We start from the raw sequence: 21839 nt of genomic DNA, 5'->3' as shown, positions 1-21839 counted from the left end.
ATCTTGGACAAAGACATTGTTGGATATGTAAATATTCTTGTTTCATCAACTCGTTTTTCTAGTAACTCCTCTCGTTTAAGAAACTGTTCATATGTAGAGCATGTTCGTGTTTCGAATCAGCTGAGAGATATAAATCCTCTATGCAGGTGATGAAGGTATAATTCTTTCAAAGTAATAGAATTTATTCTCCATTAATTTGATTTCTGAAATATGGTACAACCATAGAGGTCCGTGTTTGCTCTGCTCCTATTTTGTATCGTTATATGAATTTTTTTTTATCTGAGATACTGTTCGTTATCTCCATGTGTTTTATCGTAAATTTTTTAAAGTTCTCTTGCAATGGCAGGTGTCGGTGTAATAAAGATCCCTTATGGCTATGGCGATTAGCACCATGCATCGGACAAAATGTGTGGAACTTCACTTAGATACAGCAAGTGATGTCATTATATGATGCTAGATACTAGAAAAGGTATTTAAACAACAAACAAACGATACAGTATTACTGAAATACATGATTTTATTTTCTTTTTAATGGAGAAAGGTCATAATGTGCGAACAAAGTGTAATGCAGAAATATAAGAGCAACGAATCTTTTTCTTTCTCGTCTGGAGCATGATCAGACATATTAAAACGCAAACAGACTATGGTAGTGTTAATATAAAAACAATTGAAACCTAAAAGATAAGATAAGATAATATTTATTTAAAGTCGGTTACATCAACAAAAAACATTAGCTCTGAAGAGCATTTTCCGACTACCTCCTTGGACCCTTCTTACAAAAGAACTCACGACAAATACCAAAAACTTCAGTTGATTGTAGAATTTTGCAAAATCTATTATTGAGTTAAAATTGCTCAAAGTTATCTTAAATATTCAGAAAAGAAAACCAAAAGTGGGGGTATATGATGGAAGTTTTTAGATATTACGAAAAATTTGTCAATTTTCTGTTAAAATTGGCTCATTTTTTTTCTGGACTTTCAGAATATATTTACTATATTTGTCATAATTTGTCGAAAGAATTCATAAGAAATAATTTGATAGATATTTCAGAACACGCATGACACGTTTCACTGCAAAAAAAAAAACAGCCTTGTGTGCAACCAGCATGGAAAAATAAGAATCTAAAATTAACAGTACTCTTTAAAGTTCAAAAGAGATAAATTGATAATTTTCTTCTTAAAACCTTCCGCCACAAAATATAGTCCCTGGCTTAACCCTTCTTGAATGGAATTTAATTGCAGTTTTTGCATTGGATAAAGTTTAATTTGCATTATAGAATCAAATTTCAACGTTAAAATTTTAAAACGATTCAGAATTTTCGAAATAAAGGTCCAGACCAAAACCGACTCAAAAGCACAGGATCGAACGTCCTTAAAGATAGGATAATTTAATATACATGGGATTTTATTGTACGTACTGTTAATGAATAAGGTGAATATAATGAACAGTAATCGATCTCCATGACAAGGTGAAGAACTCATTAACGAGACAAAAAATGTGAATAAGGCATAAAACACGGACGACAGGGATCAGGTGCTTAGGACAAGTCAGCATCCCCATTCCTAACCCTGTGAGCTCTTTGTATTGATTAGGTAAAGGGAATATTCCGTAGTCAATCTCAGTAACTTCAATACATACAAATAAATCATATCTTTAAATAGAAATTCTTATATTTATTTATGAGAAAAACATGTAAAAGCTATAAATCCATTTTAATGACATCTTTCCTTGTTATAGACGACAAGTGTTCAAATCCTTAAAGTGTCATCATTAATTTCATTGACAATCTGTTTATATTTTTACTACTTAGATTATCCAATCACGTTTCCAAGGTTAACCTGAAGCGTTCGTCGAGATGTTGATGTGGTAGTGTGTGTAACACTCAGGGTCTGGCGTCTTGATGCTTGAAATAAACATTGATAAATCGATTGAAGACATAAATGAAAATAGTTAATTGATAATTGAAAATATTCTAGGATGTATAAATAAAACATAACAAAAATCTTACAATTTTCTCCTATAATATCCCTCCTTCTTAGGATTTATGAATGAATATGAAGGTCATTATATGATTTTTTTTGTAAATCACATCGTTTTGATAATTTGTAATAGATTTTTGTTTTGCTTTATAACTTTCGCACACGTTTAATGAGCTGCATAACAGCATAACTAAAATCTCAAAAACTTGCACCGTGACTGAAACCAAGTGAATGGAATCATTTAAAATATGAAAGCATTAAAAATACAGCGTTATTTCCATGAACCCTTGACAACATTTTGTAGAAAATCAAATAGATTCCTATCATATTGAATGTAGGTACTTCAATCATTACTTTAGCTGTTCCATAATCTAATTTCTTTCAAATTATGCAGTGAAAATACAATTTTTATAACTGCTTACCATGTATTTCGTAATCCACAAAGTAACATCTTAGGTCGTCCAGTCTACAGAATGATACCAATAACAGTTATAAAGAATAATAAAGGCATAACAGTCATGAAAATGAAATAACAAAGACAAAATATTATAGTAACGATAATAAATAAACTAGAATAGCAATGATGATTAAAACATCCTAGACATATTAGTTACTTTAAAAGATCTGCCTTTTCGTTAAAACCGAAAGTGTGTTATTGTAAGGAAAATATTGCCTATAAGATTTTACATGTTTTAAGAATAATAAAAAAATGCATCTAGTTGTTTACAAATCGATTTTTTGCCATATAAATTCGTTCCTTAAGAAATATTTTTTTTGCAGTTTTTACCCAGAGTTGTAGTCCGATGCCTCGACACAAAGCTGTGCCCTCTGTGTTGGGCGGGAGATAGAAGTATGGATTAGAACATCCACGGAACAGTTATCACAGTCAGGAGTTCTAAAAATGTGCACAGTACTTCCAGGTACTGGACGGGCGGAAACCTCAGGACTGTAAACCAGAAGAAAGAGACGTAATGTTAGAAAGGAGAAAAGTATTTTAACAAGTTTTTGGAAAAGAAGCTTAAAATTAAAATTAACTGGAGCTTCTTAAACTCCTTTAAATAATTGCTTAAAGAAACAATAACATGTTTTAATCATTTGCTTATTTCTTTGAAATTTAGAAATCTCCGTAATTTCTGGGAGATTTTTTGGAAAGGGTTTATGTATGGATTAAAGTTATTTATTTGCCTTTTTATTAACCTTTTAATTAACATCCGTTGAAAATGTGTATGATGTAAAAAAAAAATGCAATAAGGTATTCGTTTAAAAAGAAGGCCCATTATGAGGACTACCAAATGAGCCCACGGTAAATTTTATTGTTGTTTACTACTGGGTAATTGTCTTAAAATATTTTCACTTGAGTGTAGTGTCAGCATTCGTATCTCATCTACTTTTCCAGCTGAAATAGGACTGCTTCTTATGTTCTTGCATTGTATTTATGAATTTTGTTATGTGGTCATTTAATGATATGATTATTTTCACTTATCTTGCTCCATGCTTACCATAAGTTGTTGTGGCCTCGTTTTAGATAAAGCAATACGTGGCAATCAATGTCTGCAGAACATGTGAAAAGTGACACATTTGTTGGAGATGGTCCAATAAATAATTGCTTAAGGTAATATAAAAAGGTCGAATTGTATATTATAAATGTTAGTAATTAACATTTTAAAACAAAACAAAAGGAATCACATTTTGCGTCATCATATTATATATGATAAAATTATCATACCTTGTCAGTATTTTTCAAAGTTGTAGGTATGTTGTCTAAAATTGAAATGAGTTATTAAAATATGAAACGAAAGTAAACATAATTATCAAAAATCCTCCTATTAATGTGCACTTACTATAGAAACCTACTACTCACGACAGAGATTGCAGGATTTTCTACAGAATGTAGCCGTGGTTGGATCTGAGCAAATATTATTGAGCGCTGCTGGATCGCTGCAGTCGTCAACGGAGACGTCCTCACAGGTAATATAATCTAGAATGATAAAACATACCAGAAAAAACTCGAGATTATCAAACATTTCATTAAGTATCTTTTTCAATGATTGGAAATATTATTTTTGTTATTTTGACAATACAAAGTTTGTAATGCATACAAGAACGGCATAAAAGAAAAAGAAAATTAAGCAGTCGGTTCAACCCTTTTTTTCACGTTTTTAAAAGAGCATTATCAGAGTTTTGGTTGTAACAGGATTAATCAGAAATAAATACTGGCGACCTTGGATGATAATGTGGCACACCAAATTATCATTTGGTATATGTTTCGTGGGATGAAACTTCTTTCATACAGGGAAAGAGAGGGGAAAAGCATATAATTCAGTGTAAAGAGAAACTTTTTAATTATCTCATGATTTTGTGAATTATACCTGTGTTCTGGGTGGAGATACTGCAACAAACTTTGTCTGTTTCGATACTGTTAAATAAAAAGAGTTTGAATCAAAACTCGCTTAACATAATTTGAGTATATCAAATCACGTGATAAATATATCGCTGATTGAAATTGTCAATTAATAGTAAGTGATCTGAACCTAAATTAATAACAAAATATTATAATGACCCAGCCATGGAAAGGAATTGGAATGGTATTTTCTTTTAAAGATAAAATAGGAATTTTCTACAAAGTGAAAGATTTTAGTAATTTATTTTCAAAACGTATTCTGCACCACAATTTCAATGTGATGGGGAAAGAATACTTAATCTTTAATTATTATATCAAAAGATACTGATACACTTTTAAATTAATTATTTTATATTCTTTTGAAATGCAATAAAAAAAACATTGGTTACATAGGTCATATTTTGACACTTTTGTCTCATCGACCTTGTAAATATGAAAATTACAGATGAAAGAAAGTCCAACCTCCAGTTTAAAAAAAAAACACTTTTATTGGACATTATTTAGGTAATTAGGTTTTAAATGATATGCAACCAGGCCATCTTTAAAATAATGTTTGTTTGCCATCTCCCGTAATATTATTGGGTCCGTTAGAAGGTGTTTCGTTACGGAAACCTCAACGTAATTTTTAACGGAATAAGAGGAATGAATTAAAAATACACATCTTGTCCTGGAATGTAAAAAAAGTTTTGAGTGTCGTCATTTTAGTTAATCGGTCGGAAAAGGGTAACTTAATTATCTTTTTAAAATGACCTGACCTGTATCTATCAGGAGAAATGCCCACACAGAGCTGATGAGAGCCAGTTTTCTTGTTGACAACTGTTATTGTAGCGAGGAAATCCTTAGATACACGAGCTTCCTTTATTTCCTTGACCGCTACACTTGTAGAGTCAGTGCTAGTAGTAATGTAAAATCTGAAACCATACATTGAATTCATTTAAGTAATATAAAAGTGTCTTTACTATGGATTGTATAAGAGTGACCCATTGTTTTTCTCTAATATGTTTTAAGCAAAAATATTTCTGTTGTATTATTTCACAAATGTCATTATTATGTAAATCACATTATTGATATCATTACATTACTCTTGTGATATGATTTTTTAACCCTTACCCCTAACCCTGAAAAAATTCAAATACGCTTTGTAAAAAACATAAAATCAAGAATTTTACCCCGTTTTTCCAGTAATTAGAAGCTGTATTTGACACTCCTCATTCAAAGGACAATTCATTCTTTTTGGTAGAAGTACATTTCCAAGCAGAGGCTGTATAAAAATACAAAAGGTTATACTTAAAGATAATAAAATGCTGTAAAATCCTTGATTTTACGTAAGGTTTTATTTGTGTTGTTTTTGAAATATGAAGAGAGCCATAAATGTACGTCCACCACGAAATGTTGAATGCCATATTAATAACTTCAGAAATCTTAATGCACACAATAATATCCCCAGAAACTGATGGTTTTTGTGCAAAGCACGAACAATTGAACCCTACCCTACACGACGAATACAGAATAAAAGCACTTGCATTCTTATGTTATGCGATAAACTGTCATAAAGCAGAAAAAGAAATATGTGTAATAAAATTACACCTAGCTGATCAGTTTTATGCACTAATAAGTGGCTTTTTTTTATTTGCGTTAACCCAATGGACCTTTAGTCTTTCGCCTAGTTCAAACTAAAGTAAATCTATAAAAACACTTACATATTGTATATTCTGTGTATGCATCTCTTGGGGGATACCAAACTCTGGAAAACATAGAACAAAAAATTGCTCTATAATGAAACATATAAAGATAAGGAACAATACTCAAATGAAGAAGTCATATAACATTATGAGTAAAGTGCAGAGCAAACACGGACCTTTAAAACCTTAGAAATGGGATTAGGTATCAAGGAGGATTGAGCATCCCCTGACAACTAGTAATACCAGCGGTATGCTCCTTGTCTTGATCGGGTGAATGGAAAATCTGTACACATAATTGGCTAATTATTTGTTTTAAAAAAATAGTCAACATTCGACCCAATGGGTAAACAGGATCATTTCATCGACCATAAGGTAACTAAATGAACAATCTCAATGGTCCTATTTTTACTTTTCTAAATTTTCTCTTTATAAAATTCAGAGCAGAGGGAAAGTGACATTAATATTCCATTTATGTACATGTACTAAGTATTTACCAGTAGAACAGCTATCACCAGAGAACCCCACTCGGCAAAAACACTTCCTTGTGTCTTCATGTCCATCACAGAATCCACCGTTACTACACGACTTTTGAGCACAAGACCCTTTCACTTAAGAAAAATTGTCAGTTTGCAATAAATGGCTATTGAACTTATCTCGATGAATATTGACATGAGTTGGCCGTAGAAATGCACGAACTTATTTCGGGGCATTCTCTAAGTATTTTAAAATCGGCATTCGATAAAACGCCAAGATTTTTTATTGTTATAATTCGATTTACTTTTAGTATAACTGTGTTTTAAAAGACTATTTTTCTGCCATATCATAAATATATATCTTATTTAACTGATAGTAAGAATGTATTTTTTCGTGTATATGTTGCCTCTGCAAATTACCTAAATAAAGTATTTAGGGAAGAGAGATTGAAAAAAAAATTAATAAAATTAATAAATGTAATGATATTGGATTTTGAAATTAAAAAATATATTCATGGTGTCTTTTTATCGTGGTTTTGATTGTTGATAAATGAAACTCAATGAAAAAGTTTAAATAGAGGAGCAACTTAAAAGTAGCAATGGATATAAAGTAAATGAAGAAAAGCATTCAGTAAAATGAATATTTACCACTCAATGAGAAGGAAAATTGAATTATGTAGCATCTTTTCTCGGTGAACATTCCGTCATTTCTATAATTTGAATTCAAATACACATCTGTAAAATGTTACTTTAACCAACAAAATTCTCATGAAAAGTCCAATAAAACAGAACAAACTAGGCGGATCTGATGCCATGAAAGAGAAAACATCTGTCGTCCGGTGAAATCCGCCTTATTGTAATAACATTAAAATGTTATACCCCTTGTAGTTTTTAAATTTTAAAAGTTTAAATTGAGAAATTTAAAAATGGTCTTTACTGTTTGAATTTAAGATTTGACATAAGTTAAATGGTTAATACATTTATGACACAAAATCTAAATGTGTAATTACAGTGAAAAGCAGACAGATTTGTTGGCTGGTTGATCCATTCTTAGTACAACGTCATACATGCAAGGAAATAGAGTTTGATTTAATGGAGGAATAATGAACACACCGCTTTCAAAGTTTTCGTCAGATTTTAGAACTGGACTGAAAAAGACAAACGAAATTCAATACTCACTCATCATGTCAATATGGCATTATCATGCGGTTTAATGAAAGAAATGATCAATTGTCTTTAAAAAAATTACCAATTGGTTTTGGTTAATAACTTTGAAGTCCACAGATGTACATGACAGTATTTCCCTACCAAACACTGGAATGTACTGCTGTCTTCAAATGTAGGTTTCAGAAATAGAGGATAATTCTAAAATTAAAATTACATAAGTTAAAAGTAATTTTGATGTCAGAAAACGCTATCTCGTTTTTATATATCCCCCAACATTAATATTTTGAGATGATTAAGACTATACTCACACTAAATTCTCTGTAATAATGACCTATACATGAAAAAAGGCAACTGTAGTAATCAAAATGAATCAACTATATAATGGCATGCTTTAAGATTTCGTTTCTTTAAAATGTAAAAGCATATTGCATATTGATGAACCTTTAAAATTTTGTTTTACTTTTGTATTTTGTAAAGATTCTAGTTTGAACAACCATTACTTTTTTCCTAAGATGTCCATTTTGTGATAATTTAATTTGTTGAAAATTATATGATTTCTCTCATTAAATCTGTATCAATTCACCCCTCTAACCATTATGTGAATGATGGTTATCTTTATATGGTTTAGTTTAAAGGAACTGAATAGATCACCTGTGACAACACGCACTTCAAAACATGTTTCATCTCCTATCCTAGCATCTCTGTAATTTATAATATAAATTATTATATTAAATGTGCAAATGTAAAACGAAAGATGATGTGCCTACGTTATTATTATTATCACGATTATTCTATTGTTCTATAGCGCCTTATTTAAATATAGAATTATTCAAAAGCGCTTTACATGTAAAAGCAAGTACAATATGAAACAAAAATCAAATTCAATATAATAGGAAGAATAGTAGGAAACTAGATGCTGTCATGAGACAGTAATACCCGCACTAAGGTGTTTGCCTCTAAATACACGCTCCTACATATTGGGCGGCTTTCAAAGGAAATAGTCAAAATAATTCTATAATTTACATGTATTAATCAAATTGATTATGAAATTCTCAGACCCTGTGACCTATAACTCAGAACCTCTTATATTTATTTTATACATGCTTAATTCATTATATACAAGTCTGAATTTTATTAATGATGTAAATTCATGCACGGATCTGTCAGGGGGGGGGGGGGGTCAGCCCCCCCCCCCCCCCTTGGAATTTACAAGGTTAAAAAATGTATACACTAAAACAAGGAAAAAGTTACAATGGACCCCCCTTTGAAAATGCAGATCCCCCCCCCTGGTAAACACAAATATGTGTAAAATAGGTATGAAAAGTTAAACATTTGCGGCAATAGAAGTCACCACTACCCCTTACCCACCTCCACGATATAGGTTTTTGACGTTTGGGTGAGATTTACTTTAGGTTTTTTTTTGATTGTCAATTTCTAGGATAGGATTTTTTTTGACTGAGGTGGACCTCCCCCCCCCCCACCGGAAAAAAATTCTGGATCCGCGTCTTAAATTATATATGTTTTGCTCATAATAGGACCTTTTTAAATTTACTACCCCCCCCCCCCCCCTCGACGCCACAATCACACAGCACATACTTTTTGGAATAGGCTAGATGGAAAAGGTTTGTTAAAATTTAATATCGTTTGTAATGAATTAATTTAAAATTTGTTCTTGTACTATACATGTGAACATGTAAATTTCTACATTACATCACGTTGCGTCACCCATTATGATATTTATAGATTAAACACCATTTGGCACACCTCGGCCGATTCCCACTTCATCTGATAAGGTGACGGAATCGACGAAAGTTCGCCAAAATGGCACATGGTTGCAGTCTGGTGTGCATTGGATTAATTCATTTTGTGTTATAATTGGATTTATATTTCATGAAGTTTACGAGACACAGGGAGTCGGTAAGTAGAAGTCAATGATTAGGTTAAAGTTTAAAAAGGGTCAAAGATCATCCCATGCCACACTAGACGAATTTCATATTGTGAAGTTATCTCCCATTGTCGATGTGACATTCAGTTACTGCCAAAACTGGTGCGGATCCAGAATTTTTTTAGGGAGTAGGGAGGGGGGTTCACATCTAAGTCAAAAAATTCCAGCCCAGAATTTCGTGACAAGCAGGAGAAAAAAAATGAAAACAAATAAACAAATAAAAAAACAATGATAGGGAGGTCAATGTTTTCTAAGTTTATAGGGAGAGGATGTCAAGAGTCATTTTTTACTTGCTACAGTATATAGTCTTGTTTAAATAACAAAGCAAATGCAAGATGGGGGGGGAGGGGAGGGGGGATTCCAATCTTCCTACCCACTTCCTGTCCCTGAAATAACAATCTATTTTGTGATTCCAGTTTAATAGTATATTTTTTTTCCATTTGACTAATTATTATACATGTACATATTTTGTTTCTTGTGTTTATAGTATGTCTGTCTATAAGTCTGCAAAAATTAAATCCTAGCTAGCTTGCCCATAAGTTTTAAGTGGGATGGGCTATACATATAGCTTCCACATTTTATAGGTTTATTTCTTGTGACAATTTAATAAGACCTTTTATTTGGGTACCATTAATTTTTACCTCTGATCGCTTGACATGGGATACACATTTTTACAAGAAAAATACCAAACTTTAAACTCTGCCTAATTTTTGATCAGTAGGTGCTAGGGCTTTCATACTTATCATGACATATTGTATTCATTTTGAACTGTCAACAGGAAATATGTTTGACCTTGACCCTAGAGTTTGAACCACTTAAAAAAAAAATTAACCTTGGCAATTAACTTTTGAAAAGGAATTACTAGAGATTTCTTTATTTAACATAGACTTTCTTCTGACACTAACAATTTGAACCCTTGACCTTTGAGTTTGACATATATTTGAGAAACTTCAACCTTCGCCATAGGCTTCCATACTGGGACATCAGTGTTTCACAAACACATCTTATCTACATTATTATTTGGTGGTGTCTCCATATGAGGGAAGATGTATTCACAACAAACAAACAAATTACTAAAGAAAATATAAAACATAAATATGTTGGTCATGCATATCTCTGCAGGAAAAAAAACAGCTTTTCAAATACTCCAACCATATTGTAACCCTTTCAAAACACTCATTTGAGCTTTTTTTGTTTCCTTAGCATATAATGTCTGTCGTGACGTGTTGTCCATCTGTTTGTCTGAAAACTTTTTACATTTTTAACTTCTCTAGAACCACTGGGCGAATTTTACCCAATTCATATAGAAATATGTACATTTGTATGTCAGACTCAGTCCATCTGTCTCAAAAAATTTAATCTTGGTTATCACGGTCATATCTACAGAATGAGAAGAGACATTCATATTAAAATTATTATTAGTATATTTACCTGTGAGAATGGCATGTTTTTTTTTTACATGTGACCTAGAAGTTTGACCAACTTGCAAAAAAATTAAGTTGTTATAAATTCATCATTTTGAAAGAGAAAAGTTAGGGCATTCATATCATAATGCATGTTTATTATTACCTGTGATAAAGACCTTTCCAAATATTTTTACACTGTGACCTTGACCTTGAAGCGATCAAGCCTAACCTACTTTTCAAAAATGTTGCATTTGCTTATAACTTTTGATTGAGATGAGATATGACTCTCACATTTGACATGTACATAAATTACTCATAAGAATTCAAGGTGTTTCCCAGCATGCAATGTTTTTTTTATGCGCCCCAATTTTTTAGGGGCGCATATTGTTTTTGTCCTGTCTGTTTGTCTGTTTATCTGTTTGTATGTTTGTCTGTTGTCAAGTTTAACCTTGGCCAATACTTTTGAACCGTAAGAGATAGAGACTTCATATTTGGTATGCATACTCCTCTAACAAAGTTCTTTCAAATGACATCAAGGTCAATGACCTTGTGACCTTGACTGCGACTTATATGCTAAAAATAGGTTTTTCAAGTGTTGGTCATAACTTTTGAACCATAGGAGATAGGGACTTCATATTTGGTATGCATACTTCACTAAATAGGTTCTTTCAAACAACACCAAGGTCAATGATCATGTGACCTTGACTGTGACCTTTATACTAAAAATAGCTTTTTCCACTTTTTGCCATAACCTTTGAACCATAGGAGATAGAGACTTCATATTTGGTTCGAATACTGCACTGATAAAGTTCCTTCAAATGACATGAAGGTCAATGACCTTGTGACCTTAACGGTGACCTATATGCTAAAAATAGCTTTTTCTACTTTTTGCCATAACTTTTGAACCATAGGAGATAACAACTTCATATTTAGTATGCATACCCCACTAATTAAGTTCTTACAAACAACACCAAGGTCAATGACCTTGACTGTGACCTATATGCAAAAAATATAGCTTTTTGTACTTTGTTGATGCCGGGCGCATAGTATTTCACAAACACATCTTGTTACCCCTTGACGTTGATGTTTTACATAATTTTCAAAATATTTAACCCTCCTAAAAGATTATTAGGCTTCTGAGTAACATTAAGGAAGACTTCAAGTAAGACAGGGCTTTTTGCACAAAAAGCATCATTTTCCGACCCACATTTGACCCCTTGGGGCAAAATCTAAATTCCAAAACCTTACTGCATATCTACATGACCCCACCAACCATCTCCCAAAAGATGATTAAGCTGCTGAGTAAAATGTAAGAGGAGTTCAGGGAAAACAGGGCTCTTTGTTTGAAAAACATTATTTTTCAACCCCCATTTGACCCCCCGGGGCAACATCAAAATTCCGAAACCTTACTGCACATCTACCTGACACCACCAACCATCTCCCAAAAGATGATTAAGCTGCTGAGTAAAATGTAAGAGGAGTTCAGGGAAAACAGGGCTCTTTGTATGAAAAACGTCATTTTTCGACCCCCATTTGACCCCCCTGGGCAAAATCAAAATTCCGAAACCTTACTGCACATCTACATGACACCCCAAACCATCTCCCAAAGGATGATTAAGCTACTGTGAAAAATGTAGGAGGAGTTCAGGGAAGAAGGGGCTTTTTATATAAAAAACGTCATTTTTCGACCCCCATTTGAACCCCCGGGGCAAAATCGAAATTCTGAAACCTTACTGCACATCTACATGACACCACCAGCCATCTCTCAAAAGATGATTAGGCTGCTGAGTAAATTGTAGAAGGAGTTCAAGGAAGAAGGGGCTTTTTGTATAAAAAACGTCATTTTTCGACCCCCATTTGATCCCCCGGGGCAAAATCAAAATTCCGAAACCTTACTGCACATCTACATGACACCCCCAACCATCTCCCAAAGGATGATTAAGCTACTGTGAAAAATGTAGGAGGAGTTCAGGGAAGAAGGGGCTTTTTGTATAAAAAACGTCATTTTTCGACCCCCATTTGATCCCCCGGGGCAAAATCGAAATTCTGAAACCTTACTGCACATCTACATGACACCCCAAACCATCTCCCAAAGGATGATTAAGCTACTGTGAAAAATGTAGGAGGAGTTCAGGGAAGAAGGGGCTTTTTGTATAAAAAACGTCATTTTTCGACCCCCATTTGATCCCCCGGGGCAAAATTAAAATTCCGAAACCTTACTGCACATCTACATGACACCCCCAACCATCTCCCAAAGGATGATTAAGCTACTGTGAAAAATGTAGGAGGAGTTCAGGGAAGAAGGGGCTTTTTGTATAAAAAACGTCATTTTTCGACCCCCATTTGATCCCCCGGGGCAAAATCAAAATTCCGAAACCTTACTGCACATCTACATGACACCCCCAAGCATCTCCCAAAGGATGATTAAGCTAGTGTAAAAAATGTAGGAGGAGTTCAGGGAAGAAAAGTGTGACAGACGGACGGACGGACGGACGGACGGACGGACGGACGGACATGAGTAACAACAATATACCCGAACTTTCTTTCGAAAGTGCGGGTATAAAAATCAAATGGCATAAAAATAACATCAGAATAAATTCCAAGGTTAGATTTATTTTCGTAATAATAAAAGTTTTATATGATATGTTGATTTATGCTTTAAATTTCATTGATGAATGAACTTAAAAAAATTAAATTAGACCGAAAGAAATTCTTAGAGATAACGAACAGTATTCAATCTCAAATGTTTATAATACAAATCGAGAACAGAGAAAACATGGACCTCCAAAATATCACCTGGGATCAGGTGCCAGGGAGGAGTGAGCACCAACCTGGGGAGGTCAACATTAGCGTTACATCGCCAAAAATTTCAACTCATTACTGCTACACTTTTTTCAAAATTTCAACCGATCATTACCGCTACATATTTTTAGTCGAAAACAACTCACTACCGCTATATATCGAATCAGCCAGGTATCCAGGTACGGAATATAAGATCCAATCACAAAGATTTCACAAAGAACTCAGTCCGATGTTTTACAGTTCTCCTTCTAAAATTTTTGAATTTTTGGCAATGTTGACAGAAGTAAAATATATGGCAGTGTCAAATAAAACGTTTTGTTGTTGCCATGTATAAGTACAAACTGCTTATAATAGTTGAATATAATACTTAGTCCATGATTTTTGCATCTCATTCTACATATTTTGGAGTTGCGTGTGAATGTGGGATTTTGTGTTTCAGACGTAGTTTTTTTTTATTTTTTGGATTTGAACAAATGGTATACTTATAAATCTCGGATACTCTGCATCAAACTTGTTGAATCGTTTCATTAAAAACATTCGTTAATACCTCGTTGAGTGCAAGCAGGTTGTATCACGATAGATCACTAAATTAACAAAGACATATTGTTTTAAAATCAACATAAATACTTGCCTCGAGCTCTCAACTGAATCCAGACATATTGTTTTTGTTCCCAGGATATTATCAATCACCTCTAGGATTCCATGGACAATACCACTACGTGATTCAGCGTCTGTCAGCTCCAACTTCATGATCGTCATCGAGGGATCTAAATATCCAGGGACAACTAAAGGCCTTTAAAGGAAAAAATATACAATAATTTTATCAGTTTGAAAATATATATTAGAATTGATGATGATAAAAATAAGCATCCGGTTTTAGTAATTTTGATAATTATGTGGTCTTTAATTCATCCTGTCACAACAGTGTTTCTCATTGAAAAATATTTAATCATAAAATATGCAAAACGATTATTTCTTTAACATGAGCCACAATAATTTACTTTATTCCGTACACGTGGGGGATACCACACACATGTAATCTTATAACTTACTTGTCATGAATGTTTCTGGTGACAGTAAATGGAATCGAGCAAAGATAGGAGACGTAGCAAATAACAGTTTTTGGTAGCGCAACATCTGTGAATATGGCCTGAATTAAATTTTTAAAAATTTGATTGTAAACTTTACACCTTTCAAAATATAGAGAGCAAGAAGACGTGTCATCAAGTCAACCTTTGATATAATGCTAATTGGAAAATAGACTTCACTGCATTTAAACAAATATCTTTAATAGACATATTTAGTTATATTTTTTAACCTCAAGTTGTATTTAACTCTTACCCCCGTGTTAATTGTGCTTGTGAGATTTTCGTTTGCGTCTAAAAATCAACAAGTGAAAAAGCATTAAATTTATGAGGTTAAAATCATTTAAGATTGAGTACATTTTTGAAGCAGGATGAATTCTTTTAAAAGCATCATGAGTTAGAGTCATGCGCAAGTAAAAAGTGAAGAGTTTGGATGAATGTTAACACTAATCCTTATCCAACGTTGCCAGGTTAAATAACGCTAATAACTAGTCAGAATTGCCTTCCTTTATAAAAGGAAAAAATAAGGATACAAATAATAATTCCTTTGCGACAAGAAAAAGTCGATCATCAACTCTGTTACGGAAGCAGTTTATGTTTACCTAAACTGAAGATATACCATAATTAAAACTTACAGTGATTTGTTAACCTTATAAAATAATCAAATGATGCAAAGACGGATCCTGCTTCAAATTTTAATGTTACTTTTATACCCTCGGAACAAGTTGGTCCATGAAATCCATGCCGGCAAATGCATGTTTCAGTCCTATTAACATTGTAGCATGCGGCGTTGTTTCTACAAGGAGATGTTCTTATGCAGCTCTCTAAATATTCTAAAGCAAAAAAAAAAGGTTAAGCACAATGACGTCCGTTTTATAATCATATAGCGATCGGAAATTCATAGTAAAAACTATTAATATAATTTACAACCTGCCTTTCTCACAAAATCTTCCAGTAACTGAATCATTACTGCAGTGGCATTTCACTGTTCCATCTAACGTGGTCTGACAGACACCATCACTGAGGCATGGGTTGGGGGAACACACTACATGGATATAGTGATTGATTTTTTGAATACAGAACATAATAGAAAATATTTTTGAATGATATGTTCAAAGAATACTTCTCCTTACTGTCATATAAGTCATTGACATTCAAAGTGTAACATCTTACTTCCCCACTGTCGCTAAAAAAAAATCAAACAAGATAAGTTATTGAAACACTGATGCCCCGTATGGCATCTTATGGCAAGGATTAATGTTTTTCAAATGCAAGTCAAAGTTCAAGGTCAAAATGTCAGAATTTAAGTTCCAAAAGAGAGTTCTTGTCATAAGGAATACACCTGTGAAATATCAAAGCCACAGTTTTAACTGTTCAAAATGTATGGTCAAGTTTAAAGCTATTAAAAGTGAGTCAAACTCTTAGGTCAGGGTCAAAAGGTTAAAACAATTATATTCTCCTTCAAACGTTATGGCCAAAGTAAAATTGTGGTATTTTTTTGTACAAATGGGCAAACTCCAAAGTCAAGAGATCGTGTCACAGGAAATAAATCTGTAAAATATTTTAAAAGCCATAGCCCCTTCCACTCAAAGTTAAGAGCAATTTGACGTTTTTGCGGACTAACTGACAGACAGTCGGACAGACAGAGCAAAACTATATAACGCTGCATCTTCGATTACGGGGGCATAAAAACAAAGTAGAAGTGTAGTTCTCTCTGTGAAAGCAAGCGTTAAATTTTAAAGATATGTAAAATATCAGACGGGATCTAAACTGAGTATGGGATAAGTTTTAATAGACGATATTAGATTACATGAAAAGGTTCAAAATTTATTTTGTTATATCTAATGAAAAAGATTCATACGTTAAAAAAATACCCTCGTTCCCTACACGTGTAATCAGAAGTTCATTGAAACAATATAACTTAAGAGCGGAGCAAACCCGGACATTTGAGTTGGGATCTGATGCTATTGAGAAGTTAGCATTCCCTGTCAACCGGGTGTACTCGCTCTCTGCTCATTGCAGTCAACTCAATGTGTAAATAATTGCTTAACAATTATAATGAAAAGAGTATTTGCTGACAATTACGGCCATTGCGTGTATCATATTAAATACTGTTCGTTATCTCCATATCCATCATAGAATTTGCAAAATGAGTCTGTTAATATCCTTGTCTCAACAATTTGTTTGTCAATGAATTTTCCCATTTTAGAAATTGCTCTTTTATTGAACATGCTATTGTGTATCACATCAAATGGGAGACATAAATGTCATATTCATTTTATCAGGGTACATTGCTTCATTAAACATTTTAAGTTGACGATGGAAGCGTTGACGTAATGACGTTTATTAAAGGCATTGTCATAAGCTTAACGTTAATGTCTTTTTCTAGTAAAAAATCCAAATAAGAAACATGTAAGTTAAAAGTTTTTTGCATTTACTACTTCATTTTTTTTAATATTTAGAGTCGACTTATGTCGAAATGAATAGAAGTATCTATTAATGATTAATATCAAGTCGTTGATATTTCTAACTATTGAGTTCAAGTGTTTTCTTCGGGTAGAAGTTTCTGAAGAATTTTTTTGCAAATGAATATATAATATGTTTGCAACTTGTACTCATACATGTATGTATTCCTACAGATTTTTGGAACATTTGATCTCCTAAAAACAATACAGATGTTTTAAATCAGAAACTCAGGCATCCTTTTTTATATCAGCATGGGGGTACTAGTTTGTGCAATGAGAATGTTTTTAACAAAAGCAAATTAATGACCAATGACAAAGGAAATTAATTTACAAATATCTACTAAATAATAGAATATCCGAATTGTACAGGATATGTAATGATTCTTGACGTATTTAATGATATTTACTTCTTCACTCATACTTAAAGTGAAGAAGTAATATAGAAAATATCTCTCGCGTTCACACATACCAAAAAAAAGAATTACTTAACTTGGGTTATATAAAGTATCGTAATTTGGATAGATATCATAATATGCATACAGTACTATGTAAAAACTTAGATTCTTAAGGGGCTCCGATCCTCAGCCAAGAAGGACAACACTTTATTTTATATTTAAATTCAAAAAGTCTCAAAATGAAGCTTGAAAATTAAATCTTTTCATGCAACAATTTTCATTTTATACCTCTCAATGTGCGTCAAGGTTCTTTGAAGTTCTCAGAAAGGTCAACTAAGAAGTCGAAATTGTAAAAAGCATTTTCAAATTACATATAACAAGAAATTAATGTTCATTTCAACTAACCACAAATACAAATGTTTATTAACATGATATGAAATTAGAAGTGATTTATGATGCTTTGCAATGACCGGAGAATCTTTATACACTGTACATTATAAAATGATCGAAGTAAATGAAAGAAATTAAAGTACATTATATGTATAAAAATTGTGGAATTCCTTAAAAAACTTGGATGCCTATGATTTTTATTTTTAAAATGTAATTGATCAAATTTGAATTGGAAAATACATAGCAGGTGTCTTTTTTTGCAATTCCTGAAAATATATGTTAAATTTACTAATTTTTTCGATATAATATGATGAACTTAAAACATGAAGTTTAAAGAATTGTTGTGGGTATAACACGTCGTTACTTTGAAAATTCAGAGACATTTTTTTGAGCATTTTCAATTAGTCAATGCTTGATTTTCAGAACTTGGGGATCAAAGAACCATAATAGATGAAAGCTATGTTCATCTATACATGGAAAAATGTGTTACCAAGGCATTATGCAGGTTGTTTTCTGGCCGATAGAGGCTGTATCTGTAAACACAATGTCATAAGTGCAAAGAGAGTTATTGGAAGACATTGTCGGTGGAAACACGCCTGTGAAGGAATTATTTGTATGCATCGTTGGACTAGAAATAGATACAAAAATAAACAAAAATTAAGTACATGTAAATGTTTATGATTGAAAACAATTTTATTAAACATAAAATAATATATTATTGATTAAACAAAACAATTTTTATTCTAATTTATCAATGCTTTTGTTTACTGAACAATTGCATTTTCATAATCTTCTCTGTCGAAATTTAACGTACCATATTGCATTTGTCAGAGCAATGTATGTATAGAAATGACATGGTTGCCCTCTTTTACAACCAATAACAGTCCCAGATAGTAGTGTATCAGATGTAAACTTGCAACCTGCAGGATATCTCTGCGAAAAGAAAATTATTTCACAGTTAATCCCACCTCTGAAATTTTCGGGGGGTTGTGTTTTATTACCTTTTGTCACAGATTTTTTTTTAGATCGATCATTGCTTTCCCTTTTATTTTTTTTTTAATTATTCCAAATCTTTCTGTGAAATCACTAATTTTTGTGCCGGTTAATTTTTTGTAGCTTTGGAGCCCCACGAATTTATGTCCATCATGAAAGGTTATTTTTCACAGATATCCCTACTCAACAATCCTTCATCCAGGAAATCAAATTCTCACAAACCAATATTTTTTTCCTCAAACCACAAAAATTTTACCCCACAAAAATACGTGATTTTATAGTAACCCATCTCAAATTTATATTTTTGTACAAAAAATAAAAACTTAAATTATCAAAAGTAATAAAAGTAGTAAAAGATCATATATGACTGAAAACATTCTTAACTGTAATGATTAAATTCCTACCTGATCATGGTATACTGAAAGTTAGAAAAAGAGTTTATATTATACATTAATTCAATGAAAATAATGATGACAACAAGTTAAATATTTTTTTTAAAAAAATGTTTTACTCGTTAAATGATTTAATCGGAATAACAGAGAAATGTTTGCCTTTTAACAGAAGACCAAGTAAGTACATAATAAGAAAAGTCTCAATGGAAAGGTTATAAACCTGATTTAAACTCAAAGGGTCATCAGAAGTCATAATTAAAAAAATATTTCTTTCTAAATTAAAAGTAAACATATGTACACCGTTATACGTGATAGCATAAAAATGAAATATATGTATCCCTTACTTGAAGAGTTCCAAACAACGTGAAAACATCGGGTGTTGACGTCACTGAATTAAAACCGTGACTAATGATTAATTAAAGAACACAAATGATAATAATAAAAAAAACCTAGATGTTCCGCAAACATTCGCATTAATTGCATTAGAATATTTAATTCACATACCTGATATTGTATTGGTTTTCTAAGTTAAGGCAAGGTATACTCTCTAAGACATTGAAAGGATTTGAAATTTTAACAATCACTCTGTAAATATTTGTCCGTTTAGTTTCTCTTTTATCACCAATTGCTGTTTTAACAGTTTTGTCTTTTACATCATGAACAGAAATTCGTGGAAGTGATCTAAAAATGAAAAAAAAATAAGTCAAGCTCGATTGGCCAACTTTACTGAACAATAGGTCTTATGAATAACATTAAATGTGTGATATATGATTACCAATACATACATAAGGATCATAACATTTCAAGCTAATTTATAAAAATAGTAAATTTATTGTACAATCCAGCGTTAAACCGTACTTACAATGAGTAAACGTAAGCCGAAAATGAACAAGAATGGAAGTTGAACTGACAGAAAATTGTTGATCCAGGACCTGGGGTAGGCTCAACAAACTGCACCTTTCAATTTAAAAAACGATAAAGCATTAATAGTTATTTTTTTTACAAATAAGTGTGAAAACTTTTGATAGTAAAATGTTATGATATGCAATGATGTATGGGTGGTGTGTAAATGAAAGGTTATTGAGATGCCTTGTTTTGAACATGTGCAGTTCCCTATGTTGCATTTTTAGACTTAAATTTTGTTTTCTAATCTTATAATATATTTAATGTCGTACAAATTATGGATCAAACAAATCAAAGATTTGATATCTGTAAAAAAAGAAAAAACATTAAATCTTACGTTTTGCGTAGTCGAAGACCTGTCTGAAAATAAATCCATTAATCAACTTTATGAAGCAAAAAAAAAAAAAAAAAAAAAAAGGAAAAAATAAGACTATATCCTTACCAACATGTTACTACAAGTCAATACAAGTTAAGATATTAAGCCAACAATAATTTATATTACATAGATATCTTTAAAAAATTTACCGCTCCTCCAAATGGTGAAATAAAGACTTGAGACATTGCCCATGAGATGACCATTAGTTCATCTCGTGGGTTACGTCTCGAGTCCTTTTTTCACTATGTAGAACATATAAAAGGTAGCTAATTGTAAATAAATATTCATCAAAATTGCCAATGTATATGTAAATCTTTTATGAAAATTAAACCATATCAACAACCTAAAGAGTTCATAATTTTGTATTAAGAAATGATCCTTCATAACAGTTTTAGTGGGGATGAATGAAGGTTTATTTCAAGCCTTTTTAATATTCCATTTCTTTTTCAAATAAACTTAATTAAATTCCTTTGATAAAATGTTTCAATACTTTTAACAAAACGTGTAAAAGCACATTAAGTGCTTAAACTTTTTATTCTAATTATTACCTTTTTTGCAATAACTCCCCGTATACGTCAGGCCGAGTTCACAGAAACAGGCAGGGTTGTTTAGGTCATTGTACAAGCAAATGGAATTATTGCCACTAGCACATAAGTGACCACATCCTATATACAAATTACATATTAATTTGAGTTAGCGTTTTCAGGGGGTTGTTTATTTATTAATGAATGAAGAATAAATAAAATCAATAACTTCCATGAATTAATCAAGAAAATGACGAAAGTGACAAATACGTACCAGTATCTTTACCTGCAAAACAAATGCAGTATTATATCAACATAAAAGGAAATACATGTATGTGGTATTTTTCAAATACGAATATATGTGGATAACTGTCAAAAATATCCTAACCTATTAATCACAAGATTTTATATTAATATATTAACATTTTTGCTAAGATACTAGTTTGTATCATCTAGCTCTG

The 21839-nt window shown here is 32.1% G+C and overlaps 2 protein-coding genes and 1 long non-coding RNA gene across 3 annotated transcripts; all 3 read right to left on the bottom strand.

Annotated features, from left to right (window-relative positions):
• Positions 1-1689: 1689 nt before the first annotated feature.
• Positions 1690-15780, bottom strand: LOC134233779 (uncharacterized). Its single transcript, XM_062715779.1, has 20 exons — positions 15654-15780; positions 15197-15234; positions 14908-15005; positions 14487-14648; positions 8354-8403; positions 8011-8033; positions 7785-7900; positions 7546-7683; positions 7184-7245; positions 6557-6670; positions 6081-6124; positions 5550-5641; positions 5136-5291; positions 4349-4395; positions 3841-3957; positions 3706-3740; positions 3479-3585; positions 2767-2925; positions 2402-2445; positions 1690-1903 (listed from the first exon to the last, which is right to left on the bottom strand). The coding sequence occupies exons 4-20, from the start codon at positions 14612-14614 to the stop codon at positions 1812-1814; spliced, it is 1524 nt and encodes a 507-aa protein (XP_062571763.1). The 5' UTR covers positions 14615-14648; positions 14908-15005; positions 15197-15234; positions 15654-15780; the 3' UTR covers positions 1690-1811.
• Positions 15781-15863: 83 nt separating this feature from the next.
• LOC134233776 (uncharacterized) lies at positions 15864-19120 on the bottom strand. Its single transcript, XM_062715778.1, has 4 exons — positions 19005-19120; positions 18681-18818; positions 16074-16126; positions 15864-15985 (listed from the first exon to the last, which is right to left on the bottom strand). Exons 2-4 carry the CDS (start codon positions 18809-18811, stop codon positions 15864-15866), a joined length of 306 nt encoding a protein of 101 aa, XP_062571762.1. The 5' UTR covers positions 18812-18818; positions 19005-19120.
• A 799-nt stretch (positions 19121-19919) lies between these two features.
• LOC134233778 (uncharacterized) lies at positions 19920-21544 on the bottom strand. Its single transcript, XR_009985061.1, has 5 exons — positions 21403-21544; positions 20816-20838; positions 20438-20532; positions 20080-20256; positions 19920-19963 (listed from the first exon to the last, which is right to left on the bottom strand). It is a non-coding gene; the product is annotated as an uncharacterized LOC134233778 (long non-coding RNA).
• Positions 21545-21839: the final 295 nt, after the last annotated feature.

The sequence above is a fragment of the Saccostrea cucullata genome, unplaced genomic scaffold (assembly GCF_032062105.1).
Source record: "Saccostrea cucullata isolate Sc308-1 unplaced genomic scaffold, CSIRO_AGI_Scuc_v1 ctg8849, whole genome shotgun sequence".
Lineage (NCBI taxonomy): Eukaryota > Metazoa > Mollusca > Bivalvia > Ostreida > Ostreidae > Saccostrea > Saccostrea cuccullata.
Note: the sequence above shows the minus strand (reverse complement) of the source record. Positions and strands in the feature narration are given on the sequence as shown.

What these genes read in the sequence shown, in the direction of transcription:
- LOC134233776 (XM_062715778.1), bottom strand. Translation starts at nt 18,811, where the DNA reads ATGCATACAAATAATTCCTTCACAGGCGTGTTTCCACCGACAATGTCT. An exon ending in ACAACCTGCATAATGCCTTG is followed by an intron (nt 16,127 to 18,680) that starts GTAACACATTTT and finishes ATTTTTTTTTAG; the next exon opens with CGACAGTGGGGAAGTAAGAT. An exon ending in TGTCAATGACTTATATGACA is followed by an intron (nt 15,986 to 16,073) that starts GTAAGGAGAAGT and finishes ATATCCATGTAG; the next exon opens with TGTGTTCCCCCAACCCATGC.
- LOC134233779 (XM_062715779.1), bottom strand. Translation starts at nt 14,614, where the DNA reads ATGACGATCATGAAGTTGGAGCTGACAGACGCTGAATCACGTAGTGGT. An exon ending in GATTCAGTTGAGAGCTCGAG is followed by an intron (nt 8,404 to 14,486) that starts GCAAGTATTTAT and finishes TATAAATTACAG; the next exon opens with AGATGCTAGGATAGGAGATG. An exon ending in CTTTGAAAAATACTGACAAG is followed by an intron (nt 3,586 to 3,705) that starts GTATGATAATTT and finishes TATTACCTTAAG; the next exon opens with CAATTATTTATTGGACCATC.